Genomic DNA, 14,371 nt, shown 5'->3' with positions numbered 1-14,371 from the left:
CAATATGACATAAGATAAGGAAAGAAAAAAAGTGTGTTTTTTTTTTCCCCCTTGCACTTCAACTAGCACCAGTATCTTGTCAAAGCTATATGTTAGGTACCGCATGTAGCACGTTGCAGAGGGGATGTGTCCTATTGGCATAAAAGGCTCCGTAGAAGACAGAGAAGAATAGAAAGCAGGGCTTACTATCAAAGAAATGTAACATATCACTACTTGTTGCTGGGCTATCTGTTTATGCTTAGTATGGCGTAATAGGATACAAAACAATGTGAAATAGGACCAAGACCGGACGTGTGTCTCTCACGGAAAGAGATGCTCTTCCCTGTCCTGGTCTTAACATTGTTTTGCGTTCTATATACACAATAATGAAAACTGGTCATTTGCTTAACATTAAGCATGAAAGCAGCATCATTACTATACTAGACCTACAACTGGGACCCCTTACTTCCTAACTGGGCTGTAACTAAAACTTCAATACCCAATTGACTCACAAGTGAGACCAGTTGGTTTCCACTTAGCCTCCAAATGGAACCATTTGCTTCCCAGCTGGCCTGCGGTAGAGACCAGTCGGGTTTCGATAGGGACCAGTTGATTAAAAGACAGAACCAGCTCGTACTAGTTGCGGTTGCAATACTTGAAACACTTAAGGCTGTAGTTCAGGAATTTCACTAGGGAGTAGTTCTCAACCATTGGTCCACAGAACTCAAAAGGCGCCGAAAATGCACAAAAGTTCTCTCCATAACTGCGTACCTACGTCCATGTAGACACACGCAGTAATAAATACACGCAGTAATGAGCCTAATAATCTAGTAGGACATCTGGGATCATGCCATTTAGACATTTTTCATTTCAGTCAATTTCTGAGATAATTTGCGTGCATGCAGTTCACAAGATAAAGCAGATTGAGTGCTAACCTTTATGGCAGCCTTAGTAAGCATGTTCTAGTTAAGGAAATGTCACATAGTGGACCTTAAAGAACACTAGATTCTAATTTCAGGATGTGATCACATGCCTTGGGCTCAGTAATTAAAAAAGGAGTGAAATATTTGTAGTTGGTCCAGTGATTGCAGTTGTGATTACAATGAGCTAGATCTTTCTTCCTGTCCATAAAGCTTGACTGAAGAGGCAGGGGTTGGTAACTTGGCTACCTGCATATACAATTTATTTTTACTGTGTTCAACACAGTCACATCATACATCATAGTGCATCTTAGTGCATTATAGCCTTATTGCTTTTGCGCCATAAAACATTATATAACTAACATAATATAATAAAATATCTTGCACAGTATTTACAATGCATCTTGCAGCTTAGTCTGTCTTTTCCAAGTGGCTTTAAGCTAAGGAACCCCTGAAGGATATTTTTCTGGCTATAGGCCAATCGTCATTGAATAATGTACTGGTTTTGCGGATCTCCATGACACGCTGCATCTCTGCAGCCCCTTGGGTCCCGTGGATCAAGGTGACAGCTATGGACCGCAGCCATACCCTCCGACCCTGACTCCTTACAGTCGACGTCTACACCCCGTTATTGGAGGCCATTCAAACCGACCAGTGTCACAGGATACGCAAAGCAGCAAGCTTGCGGAACAATCTGTAGGCCAGCAACAGGGTCTCGTGCAAGAGTCACAGTCTGACTCGCAGCTGGAGCCACAGCCACCAGTGCAGGAGCAGCCAAAACTCAAGCCACATCCAGTGATGCCAGCCAAACCGGTCGTACCAGCTGCCAATGAAGATGGTGAGGCAATGCTCGTTAACTTGTATCATGAACAGCGCAGATCTATCAAGTTCATTGCATGGTTTCAAAGTTCTCTGTGGGTGTGTAACCAATACAGTTGAACGGACATAATGAATTATCGGATATAACAAAGTAAATATTTTCATACCCGTGTGTAACGAATACGAGGTATTTTCGTGCTGCTTCCAACTTCTTAGTACCATATTTTTGCGCACATAACCCGCTACCACATATAATCAGCACCCCCAATTACAACAGCCCTTCAAGGCACGTGCCATGCTGTTGTGAAGCGACACTTTATGGCGAAATTTGCACATAAGCCGCACCCCCATTTCACTGTTAAATTTAAGAAAAAATTTGGTGGGGGTTATACGCGCAAAAATACGGTAGCAAGGTTTGCTTGTATCACTGAGTGCATTGCCAGCAGAGCTGCCCCGAATGCAAAGGTATTAAGTTAAAAGTACATGCTTCCAGCAAAATTGTTTAACTGCTATTTTTAATAATCTTTATTTTAACAGAAAGTTCTTTACATACTACACACATCGTGCATTTGTTTTGGAAAGGGAGGTCATTTTACACAGGAATAGAAAGCAGCAGTGATGGATTTCTTAATCACCGCGGTGGCTTAATTTGCGGTTATGGTATTGCACTGCTAAGCACGAGGTCGCGGGATCAAATCCCAGCCAAGGCGGACGCATTTCGATGAGGGCGAAATGAGAAAATGCCTGTTTCACATGCATTGGAGGCTAGCTAAAGATCCCCTGGTGTTCAAAATAAATTCAGAGTCCCCCACTATGATGCATGCCTCATAGTCAAATTGTGGTTTTGACACATAAAACCTCAGAATTCAATTCAATTCAATGGATTTCTATTATGGAAATTTTTTAACACTGCACGTTATGTCTCTACAATTGGACAGGAGATTCTATAAAGAAGTGCACGCAACAGTGCATAATCGCACAGGATCAAGGGGCAAAACTGCATATGACTGTAAACATTAACACTTGAAGATGCCTGGGAGCACTCTTGCTTGTTTTTTTGTTTGTTTTCATCTTAGTGCAGCGAAACCTCATTATAATAATGTCGCAGCCAACACAAAAAATACCTTTGTTATATATCCTATGTCCACCATACCTGCTATACTATATTCATCATTGTTACCTGCTGACATCAGCAAGAAACAATGTATGTTGACTCTGTTATATCCAATAATTCATTATATCCAATAATTCTTTACAGCATTGCTCACTATATCGAGGCTTGACTGGATTAGGTGGAGATTCAGCCTCTTGAGCATACAACCTTTAGACTAACAACCATATTCACAAACATAAATCGGCTCCATCAAGGGGAGGGTTGCACTGACCCTCAACCAACATGGATACAGTGCTTTAGCTATGCTGCCCACTATTTCCTGAGCTACAACTTCATAAACGTGTGCTGCTAGCATCTACCCAGAGGCACTAGAGTGAAGGCATGCTTTTCAAGAATGTTATCATTGCCAGAGGGTGTTACTGCATGGCCTCCAAAATCTTCAGCACATGCAGTGCAGTTAATCTCTGAAGCCATGGTTACTGGAACACATTGATCACCTCAGTCAAGGGATGGCACTGTCCTCTCTTTCAGCAAATCTAAACATGTTCATGAATACGGAGTAATAACAACCCACAAAGTATGTTTTCATCATCCATATTCAAAACAAACTAATCTCATCCAAGTTGGATTTATCTATGTAAATCAGCAGATAGTTATTACAAGATTTTAATTCTGACTCTGGTGTCAAATGTATTATCAAATGCTGCATAAATATCAGCTTGATCGGTCTCCTCACATGCTTGCAAGTCCGAAATAATCACCTTTCCTTTTTGACCAAAATTAACTTTATGTCCAGCGTGAATTTACTGTCTCTACATCGCAGTTGTGAAAAAAGGCGACATAAGCCTCTCATTACACTAAAAAGCATATGCAACAAGTCACCCTATCTCCGTGAAGCAAGGTATGGTGCCTGCAGGTATAGCATTTAACAATTATAGGCAAGAAAATGTACATCCACAGAAGTTTTCCAGAGATCTCAGCCTCTGGGAATATTTTAGGTTTTAAGCAGTCATAATTTTCAGTTGTCTGTCAGCTCATTACAGTCGGTGGAATGAGCTGCAGCTTCATCGAGTGATACGAGTACTGTCTGTACTGTGTCCTTGCCTACACACCTGTGAATATATTAAGTTATGACGAACTTGACCACAAGCGAAACTACACTAACTGCACCTTATGCATAGTACTGAGATTTATGTGCAGCTCCTTTCAGTCACAAATGCAAGGTGCATGTCAGCTAGCAAATGGCACGTGGAATACAGGCAATGTGCACTCTGCCTTCTTCTTTTTTTTTTTTTTTTTTTTTGAAGCAGCAAAAATTGAGACCAGTTTTTCACGCACAGTAAAAAGTCACATGAATGCTGCTTTTTCTTTCTTTTAAGGACTGTGTTGCACTACCTTGTCCATTTGCCATTCCACATGCATGTCCCAGAGATTGACAAAATGTCTCACCTCTTGCTGAACTATCATTTTTTATTGGTGTGTAGTTTAAACGTAGAAGCGCTCTCACTAGGCTGCGACTAGACTGAACTGAGTGAAACTTGTCTAATCAAAAAGTTAACATCTACACTCAATCTCTCCAATTCCGTGCATTACAGAAAAAGCCAGAGTTCATGTCAGCCAATCATTAGTGGAACTTGGTTATGATTTCTAGAGAAGGAAGGAGGGCTTGCTCATTGCATGCTACTAAACCTTCCATGACGCTCCCACCCAATTGGCATCGAGCAAAGGGTGATCAGCGGTTTATTTTTATGGTTGGCTGAACGGCGATTGCATTTCGATGGGGTGGAAATGCGAAAACAGTCGTGTGCGATGCAATGGGTGCTCAGTCATTGAAGAACCCCAGGTGGTCATAATTGAACCAGAGTCCCCCACTACGGTGTGCCTCATTATCAGATCATGTTTCTGACACATAAACCCTGAGAATTTTCTGTTGTTGTTGTTGGCTGACGTAGCCCAGAGCTTTCACTGCACTGTATAGAGTTGGTTAGATGGAGTATAGTGAATAATGGGAGATCAACTTGAATTTGGGCCTGCAAGAAAAATATGACAAAATCATTAAACTACAAGCAATTGAATTTTAAACCGCAAGCTACAGCTTTGCAAAGTATATATATATATATATATATATATATATATATATATATATATATATATATATAGCTACAGAAATTCTGTTTATTACAGCTGCCAGGGCACCTAATTTTCACAAATATGAGATATAAGATGTCATTCCAAATCATAATATTTTATCAAGAGAACTTTAGCAAACCTCTCCTGAACAGTGCAACACATCCTCGTAAGAAGAAATGTATCGTGCTTAGTACGTCTGCTCCGTCAGATTTCAGAATTTCAACATCTGTTCTTGTTGAGGAGCTAGAGCTGTACACTTACAATTCCTATTTCTTTTGAATATTTGATTTTTGGCAAATTTCATAAGTATTTGAGAGCGCAAATAAAGCTCGTGCTTATAATCATTCATTACTAATTGCTGATTTCTTTTCAATTCAGCAAGTTTCATTCAAGTATTTCTTTTGAATATTTTATTTTTGGCAAATTTCTTAAGTATTTGAGAAACCAAATAAAGCTCGTGCTTGTAATCATTCATTACTAATTGTTGATTTCTTTTCATTTCAGCAAGTTTCATTCAAGTCATTTCAGAAGTTGCCCAATGTCCAGATTCCTGCATTTTACATGCATTTTAATGTTATCTTAAAATCAATAACTTTCAGACTAGCTGGTTTTTGCTTAACTATTCAGGTCAATTAGTGCAATAAGTGAGCATAAGCTGTAATTTTGTTTCCCTTCTCATGTGCATCCTTTTGTTGTGCTAATTCAACTTCGGATCACGCAAATTGTGACCATAAACACTTGAATGCCACAGCATAATGTATGGAAAGCTTTCACAGATTTCTGTCCTGAAGCACTGAATTAACTCACATTTGTTGCCACAGACACCTTCTATCAGCCTGTTGTTGAAGTGGCACCCCCACCGGCACCCCATCAAAGTAGTTCAAAGCACATCTCAGAGCACCTGCAGAGTGAGTCACTCTACTCTAGCACCAGAAAGCAGAGTGGTTGCCGTGTGCGATCACAGTTCCGCGTGCAATGTTGAACTCCCTTTTTTTCAGAGCCCCATGCAAAACCAGCAAAGGCAACGGCTGGTTCTGAAGTGCCACACCATCACAATGAGAGGCCTGTGCAATACAGCAGACTCCATGAGGTCGCTAACATGCAGGTAAGAAGGGTAGAGTTGGGTATGTTGGTAGTTCTTGTTAGAATAGGACCAGCGCTGTGTGCGTCTTTGTTGGTCCCAGTCTCTCGCGCTGTCCTTCTTTTAACACGCAGGTAAGGTCAGAAACCAATGGTAATAAACAAAAAGTACACCTACAGCTGGAAAAAAAGAAAGTGTAAGAAATTACCAAAAACATATCCAGACATCCATTATAGTAATTCATTCGCACATACTTCACTCATTATACGATTACCTTTGTTCGAAATTTGCAACATAATTATCGCTAAAATGTGTGTGTTGCAACACATAGCTGTCACATATAACAGCATTGTTACATGTGACGTACATATAGAGTATACGCAAGGACATGATGTGACATGTGACAGTGTGTCCGTACACACTCTTAAATATATGCTTGTAACGAGTATCAGATATAATAAAGGTATTCTCATGTTGGCTGGGACTTTGTTATAATGAGGTTCGACAGTGCAGTTTTCCCAGCACAATGTATAATAACACCTTGCATTACAGGTGAGCTTTACCCAAGTGGAGCAAGGGAGCCGTGGGGCTGAACAAGAATCGGGCAGTGCCGTGCTGGCCCTCACGCTGGGTCTCTGCATCACGGGTCTCCTGCTCGTGTTGGTCGGCTGTCGTCTTCGCCTGGCACGACACCGGCTAGCACGCCGGGGAGGCCGGTCGTCGCTTGCACATGATGCCGACTACCTGGTCAACGGAATGTATCTCTAAGCCTCACTAACTCCGTATGTTGCAAGTATGTTGATAAGGGAAGACAGAGTACCCTTTTGAAAGTTTGTATCTTGAGACAAGATGTGGCTTTCCCTTAACGTCCGTTACACTTGACTTTAGTTAACTTCCCTCAATTGGGAACATGAAGTATTGGTTCAAACTATACGCAGGTCAAAATCGATGGTGCCTTTGTGATTACCATCAATGTGCGCAGTGGTAACAAGTCTTGCTGTGACGAGCATGTGGAGATGAGCACTGCGCAAGCAACCATGCAAGTTTTAAATTTGTCCTGAAGGTGCAGCAGTCAAGAAAAATGAAACATGCAAGCAAAAATCAGGTGGGAGAAATTTTAGAAAGTTCATAAAAAGACAAGGCAAGAAGGATGTTATTGCTCGTACACTGCGCATAAGCAATGGGTTGGTGTGGCCATTGGCCAAGGAAATGTGCAGTATACATATTGGCCAGCATATCAGGCATTTCTAGTGCATCGTATCACTACTGCACCCGCGAACTTTACATAGCGACACAAATATGCACTTTTAAGTTTGTTAGGTGCAGCTGACTTGTAAGTGTGTCTAATCAACCACACATACTACCCCTTCTCAAATGAGCCAGAAAATATTTAGAGTTCAAGTGGGCTTACTTGTGCACAGGCGTGCATGGTCATCTGCTGAGATCTCTGACTTAAGTAGAGAGCCAAATTAACAAATGCTTAATGAATGGAAGCCAATTATAGCTCTATCTCATGCAGATAAAGATGCAGGTCCATGCCTGGCCTAAAAATTGAAGCTACTCCACATTATCAAGTAAACCCAATCACAATTTAAAAGAAAAGGAGTGTGCTCGAGGAAGTCCTCCTTACAGAAGGCAATGAAATGTTTTGGCTCACTAGCATTACACATAAGGAATCTCATGGTTCTAAGCTATATAGCCATTCATTCTGATACTTGTCATCAATGATACGCGCCCTGTGAAACTGATGTTTTACCTACAGTTATGAGCAGGATGCACGCAGCCAGGAAATATGAAAAGAAACACCCGATACGCATTCCACACCCCCCAATAGATATTTTCACTTCCAACTATCAAATGAAGAAGTACTACACGAGGTGTTTTAGAAGCAAGAACTACTGAGCATGCACCACCGACTAACATTCTAACGAATACTCTTGCAGTAGCAATTGTTTTATTATTATTTAGGTGTCATTTTTCATACTGGCAACACCTGTGCAGTTGGCTCCAAAAGTCTGTGGGATGAATATTTCATGAAGACAATTTCTGTTCAATTTGGGTGTGTGGCTTGTAAAAGCGTACAACAGTGCTTGATGGTACATGTACTGTTGGCCACGAAAGTTATAGGGACATAGGATTTACAAAAAGAAAATGATTTCTTGTAAAGCCTGGGTACATGGTGTCGAATTCAGTTTCAGTCTGTAATATACTCCATTACCTGCATAACAAGCAACGTTACGAAGGCTACAGAGACTTCTTGCATTGCTTGCATTTGGGACTGAAAAATAGACTATCACATATGAAGGAAATATAGGTATGCACATGCAAATCAATAATGTTAGGTCTCATACTTTTCCGTTGCAAAATATTACGAATTTTTATATAGAAGGTGTCGGCGCTCTGCTCCTATCAGCCACCGAATGAGTGGAGTGGCATGTCTCTGCTTCCAGCAGCCACGGTGCACCGCTTGCACTCATGACCAAAGCATGGTACGTTGCCACATACTGGAAGCGCCAAGGTACACAAACAATCTGTAATTTGACATAACTTTATGTCCACTGTTGTGGTCGTTATATGTGAAGTTGTTATTCCGTAGAAAGTGCCGCAGGTCTAGAACAGCTGCTCTCAAAAACGCATGAAGTGAGTTCTATGACTGTACTACTTGCATTGCTTCTGCAATGTTGCCTGCTAAGTATGAAACGAAGTGAAGCAGCTTTTGTGACCTGCATAGTAGACCATTAAATTAGAAGTGCCGTAACTTTACAAAGCAGAAATTCGCATTTGTTGTGTAAATCACGTCCCGGAAAATTTTGTGGCCAGCTGCACTAGTACAAACTACAAATATGAATTTTAGGCTCCGTGCCCAAGGTTCACAGAAATTCGGCATTTTCACGAAGGCCTCAGTCTGTAAAGTGCTGGAATCAACTGCACATGTAAACGACTAGCTTCTACGAGGGGGAGACAGAAAAACTGGTTTTTAAAAAATGCATTGGTCTGAGCTTGGCAGCCTCGTAAGTAAGTAGCACGAAAGATCAAAAGTATGTCGCTCAACAAACCACAAGAAAGTAAAGACTTAGGTCCTTGAAAATGTACATGACCCATTTGAAATATTGTACTAATACAAAGCATGTAACAGATGAAACTTAATAGTACAGTTGAACCTCAATATAACGACTATCAGATACAACGAAGTAAATCTAAATTGTTTCTTGTCAATATCAGCATGTAATAAATAGATGGTTATAATGAATGTCAGATGTAACGAAGGTATTTTCATATCGGATGTGACATGGTTCGGCTGTATGACCTAACAAAAGTGAAGTATTAACAACACTTCATCAGTAAAATACAGGTATCATACTTAAATTATACTTAACTATGGATGCAGTATGTGTTCCTAGATGTCACAAATATGATTTTGTATGCACTGTATATTCTGCATACTAATTACCATACATTATCTCTCACTCCCAAGTTCAAAATGCGGATGTGAAATGGGACTTGATAGTGGACGTACTGCTTGAGGGTTTGCCATATTTGCACATACGTGATGCAGCCTCAAATATACTGAGCATTAGCCTTGGTTGAATTTTTATGATCACTAAAGTGTTGTTATTGCAGCTATAATGTTATTGACACTGTAAAGATGAACTGCAATTGCATGCATAGGAAGCAGAACATGACAGAAAAGAAAAAAAAGCTTTATGCTTGTCAATCCTGTAGCACTAGTCATTGTTGTGTGCATCACAAGATCTACGATTTGTACTGCTCAGATAATGGGTAGTCAAGCCAATGCGCTGTGGGAAAATAAATATTGCGTGGTATTTGTAAAATGGTAGTTGCAACTGTGACACGAAGCACACATTTTATTGCGAATAAAGGAGGACTAGCATTGCATTTGTGGAAATACAGCACTTCTCTTGCAATTAAAAGGATGGTCTTCACGTGCATTGTATGGATTGAGTGAAATCTTGTTTTTTGTCCCAGATCATCGACTGAGCTCTTGTGATAATTTCAAAGGTAGAGCAAGAACTCTTTGTACTGTTTAAAATGCAAACTTTTGTTACTTCGCTGCAAATGCTCGCTGTAAACTTAAGAATGTTATAGCACAGGTGTTTTTACAGTGAACGTAGTGCGAAATGACGTAGGGTTTTTGTATGGCACTCTGTGTTTTATGTGGATATGTGTAATAGATGGAATGACCAGAACAGCTGTACGGAGTGGTTGTGCTAATGTAGACAACTAAGCAAAGACCTGTGTGTAGAGGGACTTTCAAAGGTATTCAAAAAGAAAAAAAGTTTACAGATGCAGATAATGTATCTTGCAGGCTATGACAGAAAGGATGAGGGAAGCAATGCGCACCGCACAAGCAGGGTTAATGACAGTAAGTGCTCTAGTTCCTCATGCCTCTTAGTGTAATGAATTATAACAGCAAACATCATAATGATAAGACAAATTCAACATTTAAAGCTAATTTGGAATCATACATTAATATGCTACACGTTACTCAATTCATCAACACCTTTTGTGTAACCATGTCATTGCATCATAAACACCTCACAGCGGAAGCTTTTTCAGCCTTTTAAAATTTGTCTCCTCTGCAAGCAGAAGCAAATAGATTAGCATTTCTAGGTATGATGTAACATTCATGTCAATCAAATTCATGAAGCGCCACTTTGCTCCTGAAATACCATTATCTTCAAAGAGGACCGATTGTTTTCAGCTTCCCACACTGCACACCCAAGTTGCTTGCACACAAGCTGTGGACAACTTCTCAGCATGCCATTATGAGAAAGCATTATCATGGGCTTTCTGTATTCATACGTGTGGAATGTAAAAACATTCTTTCATGTCTGGCCATTTCTGAGCCAATCCAACTGAAGTTTGCTGCATTTAATCCTTTTTTTTTTTCTTTCTTGATATTATAAAATGAACACAACACTTTGTGCAGAAGGGAATAAAATGACGAAAATAATGGCAAATGCTCTCTTGGTATGGTCCTCACATTGTTATCCAATGCCAGTGACATGGCGAGACAGAAACTTGAAAACATACCAATACTTCAATGATGCTGAAAGGGTTAAAAGAAAAGGTTGAACTTTGTGGACTTTTGGCAGATTAGTAATTAAAGCTCGCAGACTTTAATTTTTAAGAACAAGATTGTTAGAAATTACCAGCTGAAGCCTCAAGGCTTCATCTGTTAGGATGCCTGTAGCATAAAAGGGCTATCATATTAAAAGGGCTCTGACAAAACTCATATAAACAATGTAATAATTTCATGCAAAGTCTAAACGACACATTAGATTTGTCTGCCCTAAATTCTCCAATGGTTAAAAAATTGTGACATCTGTTATCAGTGCAGAGTTATGAAGTTGTAGACATGGCCACTTCAATTTATTCGGAATTAATCCAATTTTGTAGAAGCACCAGCAGGCCCGAGTAAATAAAGGTCCTCCGAACAGAGTTCAATTTTTCTTTCGATTGCAACAAAGCTCACTCGGTTGGCATAGCAGTTGCCTGAATAGAGTTTCTACATCTCGTGTGCCTTTTATAGGTGAAGAGCTGATCCCAAGCCCTTCAACCAAAAGGCTCATTTACTGAATTTCTACGTGTGGCACTGTACAAATGGCAATTATGAATTGAAGGCTTGAGGCACTTCTGCTAATGGCTATGCCTGTGTGGCACAGCTATTAGGCTGACAAAAAAATACAGCCTGTTGCAGACAGCACAACTTTGAACCAACTGCAACAAGCGTGATCTCAATATAAGATATAGTAGGCAAACCATTAAATGTTGCAATGCCTTCAGAAGACACCTTAAGGCCATCCTGCAGCAATGCAGTCAGAAAACATGTCAATCCGAGCCGTAGCCAAGGGAAAACGAATGTTAACACAGCCTTGATGCAATTTCAACATAACTACTTGTTTCCTCACTTTGGATGTACCTTTACTGGAGCTTCTGTCGTTTGTTATCAACTGTGTTGCATGCATAGTTATCCTCACATTCTTGCAATTAAATAAATGTTTTCAGAAAACATAGGACCTTGTTTTGTCTGTGGTGCTATGCATGCCATTGTGTGCAAACTGTTCAGCAACTTGTATTAAGGAGCAGAAACCAATTAACACTTTCTCACTGTGGCAGCAGAGTTCCCATTTCGTGACCCACCTGTTGTAAATCATACATTGGAGAATCATGAACTTTTGCATCTTTATCAAGCTCTGCAGAGCGTTCAAACACTAGTTAAAACAATTTCACTGGGAGAGCAATTAAGATCTTAGAAACGGCTTTGCTGTGTCCACTTGTCTATTGTTTCTGTTACCGCATCATCGCCACTCTATTGTTATTGTGTAGTCGACAGTCCACAGCCTCATTCTTGGCTGGTAAAGAAAAACAAAACTTGGCCCGCTGCCACTGACGAGCACTTCACAGATCTACCGTGCAACCTTCATGCACAGCAATTTGTGCAGGATACTTTGCACCATGCAGACTTGGCACATAGTAGTGTCTGTTAGAAGAAAAGAGTGCTACGTAGACGCGGACTAAACAGGAACATGTACGACGGACAAGGCACTTGTCCGTCGTACATGTTCCTCTTTTAGTCTGCATCTACGTAGCGCTCTTTTCTTCAAATATGCAAAACCAACTCGCCCACATCAAGCTTCTGCTGCTTCAGATTTCTTCTACACTGGTCTCCTTCCTGTATTCACAAGTTCAACCTTGTCCCATCGCCACGTGCATCAACCTCATCGCAATCAACTCCTGTCAATCTCGGATAGTGACACACTACCTCAAACAGGGAATAGTCGCTCCCGAAGTTCAAAAAAAAAAAAAAAAAAGAAAAGAAAGAAAGAAAACGCCTTGTCGTCGTACATGTTCCTCTTTTAGTCTGCGTCTACGTAGCGCTCTTTTCTTCAAGTATGCAAAACCAACTCGCCCACATCAAGCTCCAGTAATGTCTGTGCATGTCTTTCGGAGGACATGGCAGAGAATACCGTAGTGGACGAAGACAATTAACGGTGCACGAATTAAAAAGAAGTTGTTCGGCAGCATCTGATGCGAAAGCCTGCTACTGTTATAAGTAAGTTTAGAGCAGGTAGAATTGCTGAATTCTGCAGACTTTTACCTGCGGCCAATTTCTTGCAAGGATATCGCATTTGTGTTACAAGAAAATCACACATTTGTACATGGAAAATTGCCGCCATGACTCACAGTTGACTGACACCACAGGATACGTGTTACAACAAGCAGCAGTCGCGAGTTACGTTCGTTACGTATCTTGCTGCCGGTGGATATTTGTAGCTCGAGTTGGCTCAGTTCTCACGACACACTGGCTAATTAGGGCACGCATTCCGTTTTCACACACAGGAGGAGGCACAACCATCTTAGTGACTGGCCGACACCTAACATTGAGACCTGTTATCTGCAATGTATGTCTAGCTTACGCGAGTCTGTAGTTAGGCTTCACGTATGCAGTGTATTGAAGACCTGCACAAAGATGGGCACAGCAAGAGATTTTTGACATTGGTAATCCAAGCAATATATTGCAACATTCCAAATCAACACAAATGCTATGAAAGATGTTGTAATAAAGGACTTAAGGGTGATTCTGATGACAATTCATCATTCTAGATATTTCACAGCACATTGAAGAATCACAAGCGGCTATAGCAACAAATTGAAGATGCCATACGTTTAGATGAATGCCACAGGTGTTCGGCTGCTGCGCGGTGTGTTAGTGAAACTATAATATAACACTTGCATACACAATTCTTTCCAGAGTGAATGGCGCAAGATGCTCAAGCTTTCTTTATCCTTTTGTAACAAAAATTCCCCAAAACCATGGAGGAAGGAAAGCACAGGAGAGGCCCCAGCCAGCACGGGCATATTGGAGAAAGTGTGGCAGAAGTCACATGCTGTTTTTCGCAAAGCAGCACTGGGAATGGTACCCATACATAAACGTTGCCATAGCAACCACACTCCTGAAGCTCTCGCTGCTGCTCTAGGCTTCTGAAAAGTGAGGTAGATTTTTTCTGCCCGTGTCTTTCTTGCAGCACATTCTGTCCACGAGACAATCTGACTTTGGAGTGTGGTGTGTAAGCTTGAAAGTTGTGTTTTGGGTCTGTGAGTGCGAGTTGTCAGGCAGCAACAGACACACTCAAGTAACCACGGCATGGGTCTTCGTCGTCTTCAACTTGCCACGGAAAAGCACAGGAGCGCTTCTGCTTCACTAAAACTGTTACAGAAGTTTCTTAGGCTCTGTTCTGACGTGCGTCGGCAGCACACACCACCTGAGATGGTAGCAATACAAGTTCAAAGCTCCGGCGAGCT

General features: G+C 40.9%; 1 protein-coding gene across 3 annotated transcripts in view; it reads left to right on the top strand.

Annotated features, from left to right (window-relative positions):
* LOC142588440 (uncharacterized) overlaps window positions 1–14,371 on the top strand; it is a 32,215-nt gene that overhangs the window by 7,534 nt on the left and 10,310 nt on the right. Inside the window, exons 7-10 of one of the 3 annotated variants that reach the window (XM_075700181.1) lie at window positions 1,439–1,737; window positions 5,784–5,870; window positions 5,961–6,067; window positions 6,596–6,836. In XM_075700181.1, coding sequence (XP_075556296.1) covers window positions 1,439–1,737; window positions 5,784–5,870; window positions 5,961–6,067; window positions 6,596–6,811 — 709 coding nt within the window. In that variant the 3' untranslated portion in view covers window positions 6,812–6,836. Of the gene's footprint in view, window positions 1–1,438; window positions 1,738–5,783; window positions 5,871–5,960; window positions 6,068–6,595; window positions 12,082–14,371 lie in introns of those variants that run through there. The other 2 variants (XM_075700180.1, XM_075700182.1) reach the window with 2 other exon arrangements.

Source organism: Dermacentor variabilis, chromosome 7 (genome assembly GCF_050947875.1).
Source record: "Dermacentor variabilis isolate Ectoservices chromosome 7, ASM5094787v1, whole genome shotgun sequence".
NCBI lineage: Eukaryota > Metazoa > Arthropoda > Arachnida > Ixodida > Ixodidae > Dermacentor > Dermacentor variabilis.
This window is presented reverse-complemented; position numbering and strand designations above follow the sequence as displayed.